The 21,707-nt window shown below is 38.1% G+C and overlaps 1 protein-coding gene across 4 annotated transcripts in view; it reads left to right on the top strand.

The window, feature by feature from the left end:
- NFATC2 (nuclear factor of activated T cells 2) overlaps nucleotides 1-20,493 on the top strand; it is a 349,933-nt gene extending 329,440 nt beyond the window's left edge. For 3 of the 4 annotated variants that reach the window (XM_044090025.1, XM_044090026.1, XM_044090023.1), the window contains exon 10: nucleotides 18,191-20,493. In XM_044090025.1, the coding sequence (XP_043945960.1) occupies nucleotides 18,191-18,246 (56 nt within the window). In that variant the 3' untranslated portion in view covers nucleotides 18,247-20,493. Of the gene's footprint in view, nucleotides 1-14,210; nucleotides 14,276-18,190 lie in introns of all 4 variants that reach the window. The other variant, XM_044090024.1, reaches the window with a different exon arrangement.
- Nucleotides 20,494-21,707: the final 1,214 nt, after the last annotated feature.

The following is a 21,707-nucleotide window of genomic DNA, read 5'->3' as shown; positions in this document are numbered from 1 at the left end:
AAAACATGGGTCAGAAAGGCAGAGAGTGCTTCAGCTTTGAGACTTGTTCAAGTCAACTCTTGCTCATCAGTTACAGAAGTAAAGGAGTCACTTAATTCCCCGCCTTTGTCTTCTAGATTCCATCATATATAGCATGAGGTGCTCTTCACAGAGAATTGGTGCCTTGAATACAGGCTGGGCCCTAGCTCCAACAGAAATTCAAGATGGCACAGACCTTCATGTTCTGCACCCAGAAAATGTACTGACAGCAAAATGAGTCAGGAAGTTGAAGAGTGCTGTGTTCAGTGTAACACTTCTGTATCAGGACTAGATATGTTGAGTTTGTTGTGCTATGACAGCAAAGCAGACTCTATGGCAACTGTAGTGAAACAGTGAAACCAAACGGTGGAGTATGGGGGGGGAGTGGAATTCAGTTGTTGTATTTGGCCAAGTATCACTTTGCAAAAGCAACATTCATTCCTGTAGGGACATCCTAGAGATATTTTTTCCGTAGCAGCATCTTGAGCCAAACTGGCACAGATATCCTTCTATTTCTAACAACTCCATTCCAAACATATGAGGTTCTCCTGTAGAGAGGGGCTTTTACAGTGGCAGGGCTGCTGGAAAAAGTGAATGTTAACTGAGTGTCGTTGGAAATTAGCTGGAGAGCTTCACTGGGTTTACCTCTGCAAGAGCAATGGATTTGTAAAAACTACTACGCTGATAGCAAAGTTTATTTTCTTTCTTTCTTTTTTCCTTAAGTTCTTTGTATGCATGACTGCTGATCAAGCCTTCTCAAGCTGAACTTGCATTCATTATTTCCCTCATGGCGGAATTTTCTCCAGTTCCATAAGGGCAATAACAATCCAGAGGGATTGCCATTTAGGCAGCCATGGGGATTGCTTGTGCCCTCACTGGCATCCCGACAATGAGAGTACTTCTGTTGGCTGGTGGTACATACAACCTGTGTCACTGTGGGGACCACTAATCCTTCTCTTATGAAAGCATACACTCCTATGCATGTGTTTAAAGAAGTCTACCACTGTCCAACCCCAAACCACACACACTGCTCTGTTACTCCAAAGGCTTGTGGTTGTATGCTGCCAGCTCTTACCCCTCCCCACCACAACAGGCACAACCATCCTTCTGCCCTAACTAGATCTTGAACTCTGTTCACATAGGCCATAGTCAGGGTGGACAAAATTCCTTTACACCACTTCAGCTAGCGTCAAACCTTGATTATCCCAGGCCAATGCAGACTACCCTGTGGGGACCTGGCAGCAGTTGTTATATAAACCTAGTGTTATAAACTCTGCTATGACACATTAGCAGTGTATCCAGGGATACCATATAAATTAAGGCACATTCTACTGTATAAAGATCTTACCTGTGAAAATAAGAATAGCTGAAGACCTGTTACTTTCAACTGAAACCATCATTATTACATGTTGGTAACGAAAACAACAGTAGGCAGCATTGCTTCTAGCATCATAAACAAATCAGTGTTGTACTTCTTTCAGGAACTGGCAAACAACATTTCGACATTTTTGGAAAGTCTCTTTAAAAATCTATATGACAAACAACCAGTTTTTGCTGCTATGACTTTGATCTTTCAAATCTGCATGTCAGTCTAAAACAGAAATGAATGGTAGGAGCCTTTAACATGTTTATAGTCAGTATGCCCAATACATAAAATCAAAAAACTAATATGGAGGAGAGGGACTTTCTAATTTTGAAAACTGCTTTCGCCATTAATAAATTGTCATGTCTTAGGAAGTTAGCAATAACAGCTATTTGCACAACAAAAGAATAAAAAATATACATCTGGGGAAACTGCTGACATCAAAAACTGTCTAATAAAAAACTTTTGATAAAATGCTTAGCAAGATAAAGAACAGTGACTCTTTACTTTATAAGTATATTCACTTTTTGTAGTTTTCAAGTTACAGGATAAGGTTTATAAACAGAATATTCTGGATGCGTTCTGTACAGGTTTCACCATGCTGCTGTATTTTACTTCATGGCTCAACAATCAAGTTTAGCAAAAGATTTTTGGTTCATGAGTTCATCTATTCCTCCAGATCATTTGTAACAGAGGAAATGTGTTTTTATTACAGTGCACCATAAATTTGCAAAATGAATTATGTTAACAAAAGGTGACTGAGGCACAAAAGCAAATAATTATTACATAAATGTCTTTTGCACTAATACATTAAGGAAAAACACATAAGATTAAAGTGCATATTATTGTAGATGTGGCAAGATAACACAATGCATACTAGAAAACAGGATGTAGAAGAAATTGCCGTGTGATCAGTGGTAAGGTCTCTTTCCATAATGGGAGTGATGGAAACATTGCCTACAGATGACCATGCTACTTGTAGGTGATAACTGAATAACGCACATTATCACTTCAGGGCTGCAATTATAGCCCATACAAGGGTATAAATAGAGTCAAACTACACTGTGCACACTCCACAGAAGTAATGATGGGTTACATATAGCATAGTAATACAAATTCTTCCCACTACTAATGTGATGACCCTAAAAGGTGAATGATGGTCTCCTGGCCTTTACCCATCAGGAGATGCTGATTGTGAAATCTTTCGAATGAGAGTCCATGTAGGAGCTACTGATCAGACAATCAGAAGTTAAAGTGGCTGAGGTCAGGGGAAGGACTGTCCTAATCTGTATAAAAAAAGAAAACTAATGTACAACTTCTGGGATTAATGGAAAGAAAAAATAGGCTTATTTATACTGTATTGGTAACTTATTACTAGAATAGAAATTGCTTCATTAAGAGTCATACGTTTTAGAATTGCTACCGCTGAGGGTACTTCATTTTTTACTGAATCTGTCTCCACAACTTTCTAGGGCTGCAGCAGCATAGATAATTAGCTATCAGCATTAAGTAGTTGAAAAGAAGAACATGGTATAAAATACTGAACCTGAAGAAAGTGAGAAATGTAAATTCACAAAATGTTATAATGTAAAACAGATCTATAGCTGTCTCATTAAATGTTTCCACATCAAGTGCAGATATCTGAAGGTCCTGTCCTGTATTAAGAGTACATAAGATGTTCACACTTAAGGCTGTTCCTCAAGTCTTATACGGCTAGCGCTGCAAATATGCCACAGCCTGCTGAAAGGTGTGTGCGTGTGTGGGGGGAGGGGTGAAATTGGTGGTCCCCATAACTCTGAAATGTTGAAACATTTTACTTAGGCATCACAAATCTGCATATCAGTGCACATTCATAACTTTAAAGCTTTTCAATATTTTTTTTTCAGAATTGCAGCATTAGGGTGTTGAAAGACTGAACATGGCTGTATAGCTCTGCCCCCCCCCATTTCTAGGCACATTGACAGTTACAGTAATACCACTTTCAGGACGGAAGTACCAGCACCAAACTACTTAAAGACCTTCATGGTATCATGTCTGTTCCCTGACACTCTGACTCAGCTTCCCATAGTGACAATGCTGTACTACAGTCAGACTGGAGTGTGAGAGCTACATATATTGGTACAGACAGATACAGCCCGAAATGTGATCCAGGCAATTGAAGTTCAGTGAACAGCTTGGGCATTTGTTGGAGCTGGTGTGAGGAAAGAGAGGAAAGATGCAGCCCAGCTGGATTGACTATATTTGGGGGAGGAAGTAGGGATGCTTGCCTGGAGTATATGATCCCTTGGTAGAATCCCTTGTAGAAACAGCAGACCATATGAAATTGTTGGCCTGAGGGGGTGCAGGACCATCTTGAGTGGCTTCATGACTTGCAAAAGTGAGTAACATGCCCTTTGCTGAACCCTAAGAAGGTTACTAGATATTCTCTGTCAGGTTAGGGATTAAGTACTAAAAACTCAGTCCTCCTGTTGGATGATGGTACCATTCCTGATATGCTCAACTCTCACCTTCAAGAAATGAACAGATCAGTAGAAGGGTTGGGGAGATAAGCTCAGTGGTTAAGAAGAGTAGCAGAGCAAAAAGAACAGTCTCAAAAATTGTCTGTTTTCATTTGACAAGAACTATCTTGACTCTGAAAATGCTGTAAATAATTCAGAACTTTCATCACAGACTGATGTTCTGAATTTTTAAGTCACATAATGTTATAAAAAATCCAAGTGTGCATAGCTCATCTGGTTAACATCAACTGGTGGCAAATGGCCAAAATGTTATTTAGGGTGACTTCATATTACACTCATTATCTGTGTCTTTGACCTACAGGATGTCAAGGATGGCCTGTATCAGATAAACGAAAGTTTATCTAAATGAACGCTGCAATCACCGAAAATCCAGGATCACTATATGTTTTTTGTGAGATCGTGGTACAATGAAGATTGGAATATTTGCCCTTTCCTCACTGTAGTGCAATCCCAGAGTCAGAATATATATGCGGGGGGAGGGCACAGCCCCCCCCCCAATTGTGAGTTTGAGTTCCACGATTTTCGATGATTGCAGCGTTTGTTTAGATAAACTTTCATTTACTCCTGATTGTTGACACTGTATAACATTGTATTGCTTCTTAATGTCTTGTAATAATCCTGTAACATTGCTATTTAATGCTAATTTATAATGAAAATTGTATAATATATTGGAGCTTTTCTCCCCGGGCCTCCGCTGAAAAAAGACTCTTTAGCTCAGTCGGACAATCCCAGTCAACAAATGTAAAATAAAATAAATAATAAATAATTAAATAATCTAATATAGACCCGTCAAGGAGTGCTCTAATTGCCCAGTGAATGCTGTCATCAAAGAATTCGGGAAGAAGGTTACTGGTGCTGTTCTAGAGAATAGTACCCTACCATCCACTGCAATCTCATTATCCAGTTCTATACCTCTACCTAAGAGAAAGCTCTGTGTTCAAACACCTAACTAAACAACCCTGTAAAGGAAAACTCACTCAGGGACTACACCTCTGTGTTTATTCAAATAGCTGCACCATGACTGTCAGCACACCTCTCAACTGTACAGATTTTTGTAGAATGTCCAGATTTTTGCCTCATATTTTTGGTCTGTTTCTGATAACATTGTAGTTTTCTGGCAAATCACAGGCAAATCGTTGAGAGTTAAAGTCATAAAATAAAGACAGCCATTTGAGTTTCAGACTTCATACCCATTAGAAATTTCATGTTAATGCAAAACCTGTTATTCTACCGACTTTCTAAGTTTGTAAGAGCCATATTTAAAAAGTTTCCCCAGTTTTGGACCTTTGTCCCCCATTATTTATGGCTTTGTCCCGATTTCTTGCTCTAAGAGGTTGAGAGGTATGCTATCAAGATATCAGAGCAATATTTTGTCATTTAGTTAATAACTAAGGGCATGGTATCCAGTCAAATGATTCAGTTCTATTAGCCTAGTGTGAAATGTGCAACCAGCAGTAGTGCGTTGTACCAGACAGGCATCACCTCTCTCCCTGTGAACAGGTGCAAAGTACTTTAAATATTTACAGAGTCAAAAAAACAAAAACAAAAAAATTACAAAAAACAAAAATATAGTTGAAAATATTCCAACTCTGTGATATCAATTGATGAATCGCCAGTGTATGACCCAGATGACCCAAGTCTGAGTCACAGCTCAGATGCTGAAGAGCTGGGGGGGGGGGGGTGGATGGGAGTGAGTGGCTTTTGCCACATTACCCATCTTGGTAGGAGGTAGTGGCAGTCCTGGCTGGCCATTTGCTTCCATGCAATTGGATGAACATTGACAAGAAGACAGCAGTATGACAGCCCAAACCAGTGACAGTAGCTCTGGGAGCATGTGTGTGTGTGTGTGTGTGTGTGTGTGTGTGTGTGTGTGTGTGTGTGTGTGTGTGTGTGTGTGTGTGTGTGCGTGAATGCATGAATGCATGCATCAGAGTAAGGCATGGGCTACCCTGTAATGATGAGATACTTAATCAGCTTCTAAGAGGTGAGATTAGGGCTAAAAAATGCCTCTGCTGCTGCATCCAGTATGATATGAAGGTGCTGATTTTCTTCTGCGTTGAATAAGAACTATCAAAGCAAAATTGTGTTCTCAATTATTGTGTGCCATCATCCCTAAAACTTAAGTCCTTTGACGTGCATAGGAGCATCAGCTGTAAGTAAAATTAAAAGCAAAAAAAAAAAATAACTGAAAATAAATAACATTTCATGTTTCCATTTATTATAAATTATAGGACATCAAAGAATGTGCAGGCGTTTCCTACAGTGCTTTGCACAATTATACATTTAAAAGTACTTGCAATTTTACTCATTCCGAAAGCTGTTCACTACCTTCTGATAGGGAAATCATTCTTGCATTTTTTGAGTTAAGACTGCTTTATGGTTTAACACCCTGCTTTCAGTAGATATAGACTACTTGTAGTGGGTGTTTCTTTTTTAATCTGGTAATCTCACTTAAACCAATGAGTTAGCTTTATGGAGTATAAGGCTATGAACATTCTGAGAAAAATGCAGGATGGAATTAAAATAGAGAGTTGTGTGGTGCATGCATATATGTGTGTGTGTGTGTGTGTGTGTGTGTGTGTGTGTGTGTGTGTGTGTGTGTGTGTGTGTGTGTGTGTGTGTGTGTGTGTGTGTGTGTGTCTGTGTGTGTGTGAGCGGGAGGAGAAAAAGTTGGGAAAGGGGCACACTTCATTTTTTTATACCTATTTGTTTTAGCAGCCTGTTTCCTGGCACTATAAATACGAAGGAAGTATAGATCAGCAAAAGGTTTGAAAGGTCCCTGATAAAGAAGGCAGGAACAGTGTAGCAGTAACTGCACAAAGTATAGCTGCAATCCTGAGGTGGACTCTATTCCGACATGGGTCTTCCATTTGTATCTTTTTATGGACATATGACTGCTATGATGTTGCTGTGAAAACTTAGTCTAGTAACTGTCTTTTACTGCAGTTACAACTGCTTATTTGCCAGCCCATATAAATTACTGTAGTACGTATGTTGCATTTCTGATGTCTGAACATATACTGAAAAGCAACCAGTGTTAGTGGGATGGTAATGACCGAACAGTTGCGATACATACAAAATGAATCAATAAAATCACTTTGTTTTAGTAAGTCATTAAAAATGTAATAGAAGATGGTAGTGTTAAGAATAAACAGAAGCTCAAAAAAGTATGCTTGTCAGGAACAGCATCATAGCCACCTGCCGAATACTTCTACATGCTATGATCTATAGTCCGGTATGACATATGCTGCAACATTTTCAAATGATTCAGAAAGAAATGAGACAAACATTTCCACTTATAAAGACACTTCACCTTACACAATACTATTATTGGCATAGATTAAGTATGTAGTGCACACCTGTTGAACATGTTACCACCATGTTTCAGAATACTTTAATTAACTGTCCAGTTATCTGATTTATCCAGTTCAGGGTCACAGGGATCTAGACCCCTTTCGTGGCATTCAGTGGCTGTAATAACAATTAATCAGGGATGGGGTACTAGATTATCACATGATTTTATAATACTTATTTTAGATCAATATTTTGCTCACTTACTAATACAGTAAAATCCTTAACAAACTGTCATTTGCTGGCCGGTATTCCACCTTGGCTTTTTGAGGGGAAGGCAGGAGTCAGGTATCACGGATTCTATCCTACGTGCATTATGAGATTTTCAAATGCTTCCTACTACTATAATAATACCCATTTAATAACCAGGCAGGCCCACTGGACACACAGTCCTTTTTGGGGTGACCCAGGAGCAATGTCTTAAGTGACTTGCTCAAGGTCACACAGTAGGCAAATGTTAAGTAAAGTGACTCAAACCTTGTACCACACAAACTATAGCTCACAGCCTTAACCCTCTGTGCCAACTGCAAGGCCAGTGCTTTTGTATTGCCCACTTTATTGACTGGATAGCAATATACAGTGGCATGTGTGTTACAATGTATCACTGCAACAATATCCTTGGTAGGCTCATGTTGTTGAGAGTTCCTACTGCTGAAGTTGTACCAATGTCCTTTCCCCTTGGGATGCTTAAGCAGACATTGGCCACTCATTCCCAGTTCCTTTGGATTATGCATTAAACTGAGGTCCCATCTGCATGAGTTGTTGGTAGCTGAGGTGGATGTAGAAGATCCAGCATCACCTATTGAAAAGAGTAGGGTAAGCTCCCCAGTCCACTGCCCAAATTTCCCCTAGTTGTATAAATACCACCTTAGGTCCCCCAGAAAAGAGGCAACTAGCCTAGCGGGACTAACCCAGAAAAAAAAGGATAAATAAAAAAAAAAAATAAAAATAGATTCTCATGTGCTGTAAAATATTGCACCTCCTCTCCTTCCTAGGTAATTCTAAAATGCGCACATTACATCTGAATGTTGAAACAAGGTACTTATACTTGGTTCATGTGGTGGCCAGTATTCTAATCAAAGCTATACTGAAGACATGGACACCACTGCTTATAAATTATTGATACGGACAAATGAACCTAGAGAAAGGAAAGCTAGTATGGCCCTACATAAGAGAAAGGGGACTGCAGTGAAAAAGGGGACTGCAGTATGATACCTGCCTACCTGACATAAGAGAAAGGGGACTGCAGTATGATACCTGTCTGTCTGACATAAGAGAAAGGATACTGCAGTATGATACCTGCCTACCTGACATAAGAGAAAGGGGACTGCAGTATGATACCTGCCTACCTGACAAAAGAGAAAGGAGACTGCAGTATGATACCTGTCTACCTGACATAAGAGAAAGGGGACTGCAGTATGATACCTGCCTACCTGACATAAGAGAAAGGGGACTGCAGTATGATACCTGCCTACCTGATTATTTGAATGCAGTACAGATCAAAACTGTCACTTCATGATGTGATTTTGTTACACACATCAAACTGAAGAGATATAAAATGCAGAAGGAAATATGTTTATGTTGTTGCCAAAGGGAGCAGAATGGAGTAGTGCATGTAAGGAGAGAAGCCAGGGACTATGATTAAAACTGGCCAACACGAGGCAAAGAACAGGAAGGAACATTATGATGTGTTAATACACTGAAGTGCTGATAAGATAAGAAGAAGACTTAAACCTGTCAAAGATGCATCCTCAATTCAAGAGAAAGAGTTGAAGAGTTATCTATAGATAGCAGAATATACTACTTTGATACAGACCTGTACGTTGAAGCAGATGGATTCTATGTAGGTATTTGAGCACACTGTTATCTGTTTATTAGAAATTTAACAGTAACATTAAATACTTTATGCTTGTACCAGTATGGGTAACAGCTCAAAGCCAATTAATGAATAATTAAGTAAGACGGCAGTTAGTAAGCTTTATCTAAATTTTCTTACTCAGAAATAAGATACAGTGAAAAAAAAAAAAGATAAATCAGTCTTTATTACAGACATCTAATCATAGAAGCTGTTATGAGAACATGTATGGTCGACAGCATAACCACCATCTTCTTCTTTCGGCTTTTCCCAGTTAGGGGTCACCACAGTGGATCACCTGTCCGCTCATGATTGGCAGTGGAGTTTTACAGTGTCGAGTTGCCAGCCCGGCGCCCAACCTTCCACAGAAGGCACACAGATGCACACATTCACACCTAGGGCCAATTTAGAGTGTCCAATCCACCTACAGCATGTCTTTGGGATGTGGGAGGAAACTGGAGCACCCGGAGGAAACCCACGCGACCACAGGGAGGACATGCAGACTCCGCACAGAAGACACCCCAGCCAAGAATCGAACCGGAGAACCTCTTGCTGTGAGGCGGCAACGCGGAAATATAAAAATTAAACAAGAAAATAATTTTCAGTGTCACCAATCATGCAAACATAACTATGAGGAAGATGAGAAAGAAGGTACTAGAAGGGGTGTGTGAACAACAAGGTAAACTTGCATGTATCTTTCAAACATGTCTCTAGCTATTAAGATACTGGACACATATAAATGTCAGCTAAAGTGGACAGTTACAAGAGCATTTTGCATCTCAAATCCTGCTAGGACAGGTATACTTTAATGAATAAAACATAAATATATCTGATAGGCCATACCACTAGCACAGGAGGAGGGAATCCACCTGTGATTTTTGGTGATCAGGGATCAATTAGTGATCTGCAAAGCTGGATGGCCAACCTAGAGGGCAGACTTGAACAGTCAGTGTGCCTAAATTGTTGAAAGGATGTGGGATTTTGCAGAATAATGCTGCCACTGGAAGAATTTGGAAAGAGGAATAGGTATCGCACAGGTGTGTGTGTGTGTGTGTGTGTGTGTGTGTGTGTGTGTGTGTGTGTGTGTGTGTGTGTGTGTGTGTGTGTGTGTGTGTGTGTGTGTGTGTGTGTGTGTGTGCCTGTGTGTGTGTGTGCCTGTGTGTCCAAGCACACAGAGAGGGAGGGCAGATATCAATGCATTACAGACTGGACCTTGTTTAATGTCATTGCATGCCAGCCCCTGGGGAATTATAGGATGTATAAAAAATCCCTGCTGTTAGGCGCAGATGATGCAGGTGTAGATGCTTCAATCTCCTCACCTACTGACAAAGATGGTTTAATACCCGGGGGGGGGGGGGACAAGCTGATCAGTCTAGAGGAGGGTGGGTGGAAAGCTAGGCACTGACCACCTGCATATGGCCATGCTAGCCAAGAGGAGAAAAATAAGTTGTTGTTTGTCTTTTGACTTTTTCCTGGTGAGAGGTTGCCACAGCGGAACTCTGGTCCGCTAATGATTGGCAGTAGATGTTTACGAATGCCAAGGTGCCAGCTCAATGTTCAACCTTCAACAAAGTCACGCCCATTTGCGCATGTCTTTTGAACGTCACCCAACCTCGGGGAGGACATGCAGACTCCACACAGAAGGCACTCCTCACACTCCAGCCGAGAATCGAACGGGAGAACCTCTTGCTGTGAGGCAACAATGCTACCACTGCACCACCGCGGATGTAGGAGAAAAATAAGTGTAATCTACAAATGTCAGTGTCTTACTATCAAACTTAGGGCCAACTATTTAAAGAAGTAGATACCGTTCCACTGCAACCATACATGTAAACTGCTGTTGATTCTTTCTGTGCCCACCAGCTGTTTACCCGAAATATCCAATATGAGGACTAATGCTGTTCTGATACAGAGGCTTAGTTTTGGGCGGCTTCTGGATGCTATTTATGTAAATATATACCCTGGTCACAAAGTGGTACATAAAATAATATTCCTCTCACTGTACAGCTTGCGTTGTGGCATAGTTTTATGTAAACGATTTGTAGACTACTTCATTATTCAAGTCACTTTGCTTAAGGTCCCAGGTTCCAAACTGGACAGGCCTGGGTAAATACCATATACAATATCCGTTTAAGTAAGAGAGCTGTAATATGTGTCAGCTAAATGCTAGCTTCTTTTATATGACAAATATGAGATAGCAACAGAGCAGCTTTCACTTTCACCATAGCTGAAACTGCAGTGTTACCAGTAAATGGCAAACAAGAAAACTTGACAGTAGTATAAACTCAGAATAGAAAGCACATGCTTTTCTCCTTCATGCACTTTGAATTTAGTGACAGTGGCACCTGTGCTGTTGAAACAAAACATACTTCCAGGGCACTGTGGGGATTACTCTGTCAGTTGGCTGGTTCTTCTTCATGGTCTGTGCCAAATCATATTGTAAAAGTAAACACCAGTTAGCTGCAATAAACTGACATTTACTCCGTGGGCTCGGGGAAGTGAATCTTCCACAAACATCACAGCTAAAAGGTAAGCCATTCTCAGTGAAAGAATGACTGTACGCCTTTATGAGCAGGTGTAATATAATTTGTATTTTGGAGGCTGACAGTTGGCATGACTTAAAATACATAAATGGCCTTACTAAAATTGTGCTGTTAGGCTTCAGTGTTAATATTCATGTAGTTTTTAAGAGCATTATTTAGAAAGACAAAAATACAGAGCAAGGGGAATGATTTCTACCCACGTTGTTTGATACCGGAAACAGACCCTTTCTCTTAGCACTTACTCTTTTTACCTTACAGCTATTTTTAGAAGGAGGAGGCGTTGATAAGTTTCCATTTATACACTCTTGTCATCTCTTCACTGACAAAACAGGAAGTCATAGAAAATGCACATTATCTGGTTAATTATTAATTATTTATAATGTTAACTTTGCCTCCCTGTGGTGGATTACTGGTAGAACATCACACATTTTGGTATTACTATAGCAAAGAAAGAATTTAAGCCTATTGCACCATACCCCTCAGCTGTACAGATTTTCACAGAATGTCCAGATTTTTGCCTCATATTTTTGGTCCATTTTTCATAAAATTGTGGTTTTCTGTCAAATTAGTGGCAGATTATTAAACACTAAAGTTAGAAAATAATGACAGACATTTGAGTTTCAGACTTCATACCCTTCAGAAAATTCATGCTAATGCAAAATCTGTTATTCTATCAACTTTCTAAGCTTATAAGAACAATATTTAAAAATTGTCCCTATTTTTGGGCCTTTGCCCCACTTTCATTAATGGCTTTGTCCAGATTTCTTGCTCTAAGAGGTTGAGAGGTATGTATTGCACCTAAAAGAAACTGAAGCATTTCAACATATGACAAATCAGAAGCAATGCACATTTGACAAGCTAAAACAAGTTCTGTATTCACACACACACACACACACACACACACACACACACACACACACACACACACACTTGATGTTGCTTTGTTATGATGGCCAGAATAAGTGTTTATATGCTGAGCAAAATGTATTTAAATAAAAAGGCTCAACGGCAAACATTCAAGTTCCAAAACACATTGTTGGTAGGACTAAGAAATAACATCTAAAAGAACGTTGAAATACAACAGTGACAACAGTGTGAATCACAACACTTTTGACTGTGTTTCAAACAGAAAAACAGCTAATTCTGAAACGTAATATAATGCCCTTCAACTGTTTTTGCAGAGGAGGTTTAGCTCCCGCAATTCTAATATAGTGACCTATATCTTCTGCACATCTGCTACATATATTACATAACACTGAAGTTACCTTACTTTAGAGTAAAGGGAAATGCTTTTAAGTTACTGAAACCCTGGATTTCATACATATTCACCTAATTTGCAGTTGTAGCTATGACAGTATTGAGGACTGGTGTTACGGTTCTTGGAATTTCCATAAGCACCAGAAAGGACACCTGTCATACAGAAAGATTCATGATGAAAGTGCTCAGCAAAATCCTAAGCAAATACTGCAACAGTATGCATCCAAACGTCAAGGCAAATTTGCAACTTTGATAAAATATAATATGTTTATCCAATGTGCTTTTAAATCTGAGGTATAGCTCATACAGTACCTGATTTCACAAGCAATTGAGCAAAGCTGACGAATTAAAAAGTACATGTTTGGATTGTAGGATATTCTTCACAGCAGTATGATTCACACAGCCAGCTTCTTTTTGCTGACTGGTTAAACATGGTTTCTGTAGGGGGGGGGGTGATATTGACTATGAATGTCCTCTACACACACTCATGCCCTTGCACCTGAATGACACACCCGTGTGTAGCATTTCAATGAAGTAAAGGTCTGTTGCAGCTGTTCCTTAGTTTGGAGTGTCTTGTTTATTTTAAGTCAGGCACAATATAATAGTAATGATCTGATTGTGCAGACTGGTTTGGAAGGCAGCAGTCCAGTAATTTTAAGAGCAAAGAAATGAAAAAAAAAAAAATAAGCCAAAAAAAAAAAAAAAACCACTCCCTCCAACTGCAGTCATTGCAGGCATAGAGAGATTGTGGTGTGAGTAACAATAACAGTGATATAAGAACCATTTATGTGTACAATTGTGTGTTAGTATGTGGGTTATAAAAGTACAAGGTGGGTCTTTAAATATAAACTGACTCTGTTAGTGAAAAGGAAATAATACGAAAAGAAGATGCTAAAATGTCAGCATAAAGCAGACATTAAAAGAAAGATTGCCAACCACGTGGGATGTCTCAGTATTTGTAATGCTGACTAGTTCACTAACATTGATATACGGTGACTTTGCTGTGAACTTAACACTGAGAACAAAAGAAAAGATACTACAACATTTAGTTTAAGAACACTGAAGATATGGGTTGTTACTGTGTATTTTTACTGGCATCAACAGAACTATATGAAGACAAAGTAAAGTTTATGAAAGGTGATTTAAGCCAAGCACCGTCATTACCTGCAGGACTATTTAGATTTTATAAAAGACATTGGTTAAAATGTGAATGCATTTAGAACTACATGGTATAAATATTACATAGTCAGTCTGAACTAGGACTCTGTCAAACAGACTTATGTATAATTTACTTTGAATTACAGAGGGAAGATCTCCTATCAAATGAACATTTAGAGGAATATTCAAACACTGATGCCTGGAAAGTACTGTGAGTTTACATCAGAATGCAACAAAGGGTGCTGTTAATGAATTAGCTAGTTGAGGCATGCAAATACAAATGTGTGTTTATTGTAACAAATCTTCCCATAAGGCCACTGATTTCTGCTTCACAATGAAAGACAGGGAACGATGTTATAATATAGCCAAGAAAGGCCATAGCGAGGAAGTGACCATATGATAAAAAGACAGCATATGGTAAACACAAGTTGCAGTAGACTGCACATAAGATATCTAATGCCATGAAACAAGAAAAGTTGTGTGTGAAACAATTGTGGAGGCAATGAAAGAAAATAAGGAATTTAAACAGAAAAAGGAGCCATATGTAACACTGGGTTCACTTCAGTCTTTCATATAGTCAGTTCATTGACAGAGTGAAGTGCTTAGAAAATTTGGAAGGAGCACGTTATCTTGTGCTGCAGACGTTACAAGAAGGAAGACTGAGTGTGTATGAAAAGGTAAGTGTGGGCTTGAGTTATTAATAGCAAAGCTTTCAGATGCACCTAATATTTTGGTATTGGGGTGGGAGTGTGTTTGAATGTGTGTGGGCACGTGAGCAAGGGCTCTTGTGTGTCAGGGTTAGAGTAAGGGCTAGGGAAGGGGGTATATTTCGTGTTGTGCATGTGTGCTGTTGTATGTGGTGCATGTTTGAGTGTCTTGTGTAGATGAAATGTCACCGGAAGGTTAGGGTTCCCACATGTAGGTAAGGTGGCTTGCTCTATGTTAATATTTAAATTGCTAGAAAAGTGACTTGCTAAAGATCTTCCAGGTGATGTCCTCCTGCCTTTTTAAACCATTCATATGTCATACGTTAGATGAAGTACATAGAAACATGTAGCCTTAACATGCTTTTAGACTCTGCCCTGATAGTGCAGTAGTAATTGGATAAAGACCATCCAAGTGGTGCCCTTTTTCCCTTTTAAATGAATATACAAGCCAAAAGGTTAAAACTATCTTTCCATACTTTATTGCACTATGGTGTGACTACTGTTATTTGGGCATTTTTTTTAATTCAGAACTCATACTGCTGACTATAAGATATGAGTGGGGACAGAATTTAGCAATATAACATTACCATCTCTCTCTGTGTGTTGCCCTGATGATACATGAATTACTGTAGTACTGATTGTCAAACGTTCTTTCTTTGAAATCCACGCAAATGCCAAAGTGTGTATGCCTGCGTGTGTTGTAGGCTCATGCATGCAAACTGACAAAGAAAATCCTATAAACTTTCTGCTTGTATGTTTTAATAAACTGATGTATATTATGTTTCCTGGAGAATAGTTTAACAGTAGCACTTATACATGCTTAGAGTATTTAATAAAATAATCATTTCTTATTAAAGTGGGTATTAGAAAGAAGGTATAACACACACACACACACACACATATATATATATATATATATATATATATACACACACATATATATATATATATATACACACACACACACACACACACACACACACACACACACACACACACACACACACACACACACACACACACACACACACACACACACACACACACACACACACACACACACACACACATATATTGCATTAACTGACTCTTGGTAAGCAGGAATAGACCACAGGAATTATATATTTTAGAAAATTATACTGTGGTTCATTTATACAGAAATGCATGAATAGGAGATTTTTTTCTATTTCAGTAAAAGATTGTTGGAAATATAGATGACAAATGATTGTTGAATGTTCTTACTTTGAAGTTATTTACAGGTAAGGATCCTTTAATTTTAACTAGGGTTTAATTCCCATCTGAAGAATTAACCATGTGAATGGAGTATTTAGATGAGATTCCAAATTTATTGCATTGTGATGACTGTTAGACAGTTTGTGGTGATGTCAAGCAAAAGTGGTTAGAATCAGATGCTGAAATTCATGATACATTTTTAGGGGGTTGATGCTAATATGTTACTAAACCCACTAGATAGTGTAGCCTCTAGTAATACTTTTGCTACTTGACTGACTTTTTTTTTCAAATCAAAATGTAAAGGTGTCTGATGTAATTCAAAACAGCATCTACTTTCCTGTTGTTTGTGTTGTGGAAGATGAAAGAAAAGATGAAGTGAAAAAAAGATACATTATGAAAAGATTTTTCCAAATAAACTCTGAGGATTTATATGCAATTTACTGAGTAATTTAGATTACCCTAGCTTTTATATTACTATGAATGTATGTCATAAATGAGAAATCTTCAATGATTTAGTTCTTAAAGAAATAAATAAAGTTGTACCTTTGAAAAACAAATTGTACCTCAATTGGGTCAGGAAGAGTGAAATAAACTGAAGATAATAAAGCAAACAAAAATTTGGTTGCACTTGCAAAACAGCATAACTTAACAACAGCTCTTTGTAGAATTAAGAACAATCCCTGGGACCCAGACAGGGTTACTGCAAACAGTAAAAGGTAACACAAGCAGCCAATCTATTATAGTAACCATTTCTGATCCAAAGACAATCCTACCACTGTGAATTTATGCGGTCAGTAGAATCTCTGCAGTGCCTTGTCCTGATGGCCATGCAAAATGGTAATGACACATTCTGAGCTAGTGACTAATGCTAATTAACCATGTGCTGTTCCCCCAATGATTTAACTGAAAATCAGCTGATGATAGTGACTAAAGATGTTTCTGAATCGCAATTTATGAGATCATGTAAACTGACCTACCTGCGGTTAACAATTTATGCAAGTGTTATGGATTCTTTCTGATTATCTGAGAATGCTTACTGGAAAAATAGAATAAGTGATATAAAGGAAATAATACCAGATTGTGGGAATTAGTAAATTAAGTGCTAGGTAAAAAAATAAAATATCACATGTTTAAAAGTTTAGGATAGTAAAAATCTGATAAGTGATGCAGCTACTACTTTTACTGGGTTCAGCATTTTTTTTTTTTAAACAGGTTTGTCAGACTGCCGATGCTAAGTTAGATTAACGCATGGATACTAAGTTTCCTATTTATTATTAGGACTTATTCAAAAAAGTCATACCTGTCCATATCACAAGTGACAGAGAGGATATTAACTTTATTAAATCCGGACTAGATTTCCTAACATGATGGACTGCTGTCTTGTTTAACTCTGCCTATTATAGGAAAGTTTCCAGGTGGTTGGAAGAAATGGTGATAACAAACATGTCACATCACCAGAAATATGTGCTGAATTCTAGTAAAAGAGACTGCTAAAGAAATCAGTTTTAGGTTATTCTAGAACCCATCAAAACAACGAACCTGCATAAATCTGTAATTATTTGACCATCAGCATCACTCTTGGGGAGTGCATGTACAGTGTAGGAAAATCCACAATATCTCTTACAATTAGTTTTGTCTTCCTTGTATTCAGATTTGTGATTTAAAAATGTCACCAGGGCTGCTCAATAGTGTCCCGTTATCCTATTCAGCTCCTTGCTCATAGTTTACATAACAGTATCTGGGTACTGCATGCAGAGCTACAGTGAATATAACCCCAAAATGATTTTGTTTATTGCATTTATGAGACAGCCAGTTCTGAATGTTTGCATTCTGGTGCCCATCTCTACTAAATTTAGAATTAAACTTTTCCTTATAAATATTCTCACTTTTAGAAGCTTCTGTATTTTTTATTGTTGTTTCTCATACCTGTAATTTGTAATATTGAACTCAGAATTGCATTTAATATTTTCCACATAATGAAAATAGATATCAGTACACTCTAAATGCCAGTTTCTCGTTATTAACAATACATTACAATTTTCTTAAAAGAAAATAAAAACTTAAAAAGTTATGAGTAATATGTCTGTCTTCTTCTGAACTACTAACTATTGTTTCACTACATTAAATGTGATATCATTTCTAGTATCATGTATTTGTTATAAAAACATATTTTCTTTTTCTAACAGTTAATGAAATCATAAGGAAGGAATTCTGTGGATTCCCCGCCAGAGGTCAGACATAGACAAATGAACCTACAGAACCCTGTTTTCAGACTGCTTCTACCTTTGACATTTTGGAACATAAACTCTTCCTGCTGCCTTCTGTTTCCTCTTCTAGGAATGAACTCACAGGACGAACAATGACCTGGCATCAAGTAGATGACCCTTCATTATGAAATTTCTTTTGTAAACAGTAATGTATTTTTTAATTTTATTTTGAAGAACTGTACAGAAGGACAGCCAATGTTCTTTCCAGACTTATCAACTGAAAGTGGGAAAACTAAAAGTCATCATTACAGCACGGCTGAGAATGTAAAAACAAGGAACTGCACCGGGCTGCAAATGAATGTATTAATATTCCAGAAGGTTCAAAAAAGAACAGAAAAAATATGGAATGAGATGACAACTGTTCATTTTGCTTCATGAATGTTTGGTCTTTGAAATACAGATTACAGTTTATTTCTAATAGTAGTAAAATCATGCCTAATTTATCAGTTTTCATTTAAGGTACATTCAGAATTAGAAACAGGGGAAGTATGAACTCCATAGTAGAAAATGTATGTGTTTGAAAAACACAAGTTTTTTGGACAGTGGTAAATTTTTTGCAAGTTTGTATTAGTAAACTTTAGGGTACATGTTTGTTTTTTATATAAGCTTTGGGTTGATGGAATGCTGTCTCCACAGATTTTAAGTATGCATGAAGCATACTTGAGCACTTGGGAATTTTAAAGTATTAGGCACAAAGTTAACAGGATGAATGTAAGCATCATATACAGCTTCCTCTACTTTAATGTGCTAAGTTGAATGGTATGTCCCATTGTGCATCACCAAAGTTTGTATTTGAAGAAAATTTGTGTTATGGAATGTATCAACAATATTAATCTCCAAGGGCCTTCATTTCAACTAATTGCTTTGCTAGTGCCTTACAGCTGTTTTGTGTTACTAGTTTTAGTTAGAGGACTTCGTGAAGTGCCCGGCTGTCAATAAGTTGCCTGTAAGGAGACAGACCATTACCAGGCTACAGTTGCAATGTTTTCCCATTAATGGCTATGTGCAGGCAATGAGCAGACTCTCTGCGCTCTAGCTTCAGTGGCATTCTTCCTGAAATTCCACAGCGGGATCTGTCTACCTCTTTGTGGATCAGTAATACAATCACCTACATTTCACACGCAATAGTCCCTGAGTGAGTAGGCTGTGCATTATCTTCATTTCAGAAGGAAAAATGAAAGGGCTTACATGAATAGGCATGCTCCTTCCAGCTTCAAGCCCCCACATGACCAAAGTGGATAACCACAGTGCAGGTAGTAAGACATGCAGGCACGTTCTGTGTTAAATCAGAGTTCAGAAACGTGTGCTCAGTCCACTTAACTGTGTTGTATGCTGGCTAAAAACTAATATCTCCTCTCCCTATGTCACCCTTCTTCAAATTGGTGGCTATTTGTCAGTGATACTGCTCAATAAATCCCAAGAAGTTGTGAATATCAGCAGACTCTAGTTCCTGCTTGCATACGCTATATAAACATTAATCTATGCTGATTCATGTTTACCATCATTGATGTTTTGTTACTGTTAGGCAGAAATTTCTGGCTGTACTTTATTACAAGGTCTCTACCTATTCTTTATTTACCTTTTCACCAACTTATGGTAGTGGTTATGGCAGAACACCCAAAAGCATCACTGTCATCTGTGAGTGCATTTTTTTAGCTGTCAGTTATGCTGCAGCGTCAGATATTGTTATGCAGAGCGAGCAAGAGAGAGAGAGACAGAGAGGGAGAGAGAGAGAGAGAGAGAGATACAGAGTATAGCTTTCTGCTTATTTCAGAAAAGTTTTAAAGTGTCATGGGACACAGCTATTATGTTGAAATGACCAAAGTGCTTTGTTTTTCGCCTTTTTCCTGTGTACACTATACCACAATGAATATATAATAGCATTTTATATCTGTATTTCCATATAATTTTGGTAAATAATATAACCATTTTTTAGAAGGCAATGAGATTTTTTATTTCATAAGAATCTATTTTTTCTTACCGTTTCATAAACAGTTCATGTCTTTTTTTTGTAAATCTGCTTGTAGCACATGAGACACAACTTGGCTTGGCTTGACTTGGTGTAGAAAGCGGTAATACCACATAAGTATTTGTGTATATTATTTTGCACAGTTTTATAACAGAAGTTCAAGACATGAGTGATCAGTTCTAAAAATGTGTGACCATGGAATGAGTTTTTACTGTAACAACAATAATTAAACTCTGCAACTCTTTTAAAACTTCCTTCATTCCCCGTCACACATTCCTTGCTACTTATATATACTAACTCTAGGACTGCTGTATCTCAATATAAGGGGACGTCTTTGAGATACTGCAATCTTGATCTAGCTTTGCAATTAATACAAATTATACTTTTGTAATCTCACTTTAGAGTCAGCTGTTTATATCTCCAATTTCTGCCTACAGCCCTAGCTGAAATTGCACTCAAATGGCCCAGATGGTTGGGAGGGTGGCCTAATGGTTAAAGTGTTTGCCTTACAAACACAAGGTGCAGAGTTTGAGTCTCAGAAGGGATAACTGGCTAGGCTTAAAATGGCTTGCAAGGGCAGTTAGCTTAGTATGAACCTAACCCATAAAGGTACATTTAATATCAATGCCTGATCATTTCTGGAGGTAGACTTTGCCAAGCCTGCCTTTTTCTGACAACATTTTGTTTTACTTTTTTGTTAATATAGTTTCAAATTTTCATTTCTTCTTTATCAATGCATTCAATAACTTTGAAAACTACATCTGTTTATTTCACTAAACTAGAATTTTGTTCATGTCTCAAATTGCTGTGGTGTTTTGCAATAAAATACTTGCACATTTTGCTTATGAAAGCAGATTAAGGACATAAATTATATTGTTATATAACACACAAGCTAGAAACATACACTGTCATTATATGGGAAGGCCATTTAAGGGAACTACTGTGAAACTGAACTACTATTTAATGTTTTTTTTTTCTGTTTTTTAAGCTCCCAAATCCCCAGTGACTTCTAATCCTCTTTACCAACTGTCCAACTGACCTATTTGCTTCTTTAGGAAGTGGGAAACCTATGGTCCAGTCATTCCTGTCACAGTAAGGGGTGATCATCAGGTGCAGTGTTGTCACCCTATTCTGTGAATCGGGGTTTTTTTTAAGATTACAGTTACCCACTACATGCTTTCAATATCACAAGGGATGCTGTGTATCATGGGAGCATGCCTTCTGCTTCCATGACAGATATCCCTCAAACTGCACCATTGGCTATCTACAGTGTCTACCATAGATTCAATATTCATGCAGGGCTTGTGCCCCACAGCATTCAGCATGAAAGAAAGGTGAACAGGCTCTGCCGTCTCATGCCTCTCTTCCTCTGTCCAGTTCCTCTGACTTTGGGAATTGCTAATGAAGTCCCATTTATCTGGGTTGTAGTCAGGACTTTATTTCATTATATCAGAGACCAGGCTTTAA

Source organism: Protopterus annectens, chromosome 12.part0, assembly GCF_019279795.1.
Source record: "Protopterus annectens isolate FY-2018-M chromosome 12.part0, PAN1.0, whole genome shotgun sequence".
Taxonomy (NCBI): Eukaryota; Metazoa; Chordata; order Ceratodontiformes; family Protopteridae; genus Protopterus; species Protopterus annectens.
Note: the sequence above shows the minus strand (reverse complement) of the source record. Positions and strands in the feature narration are given on the sequence as shown.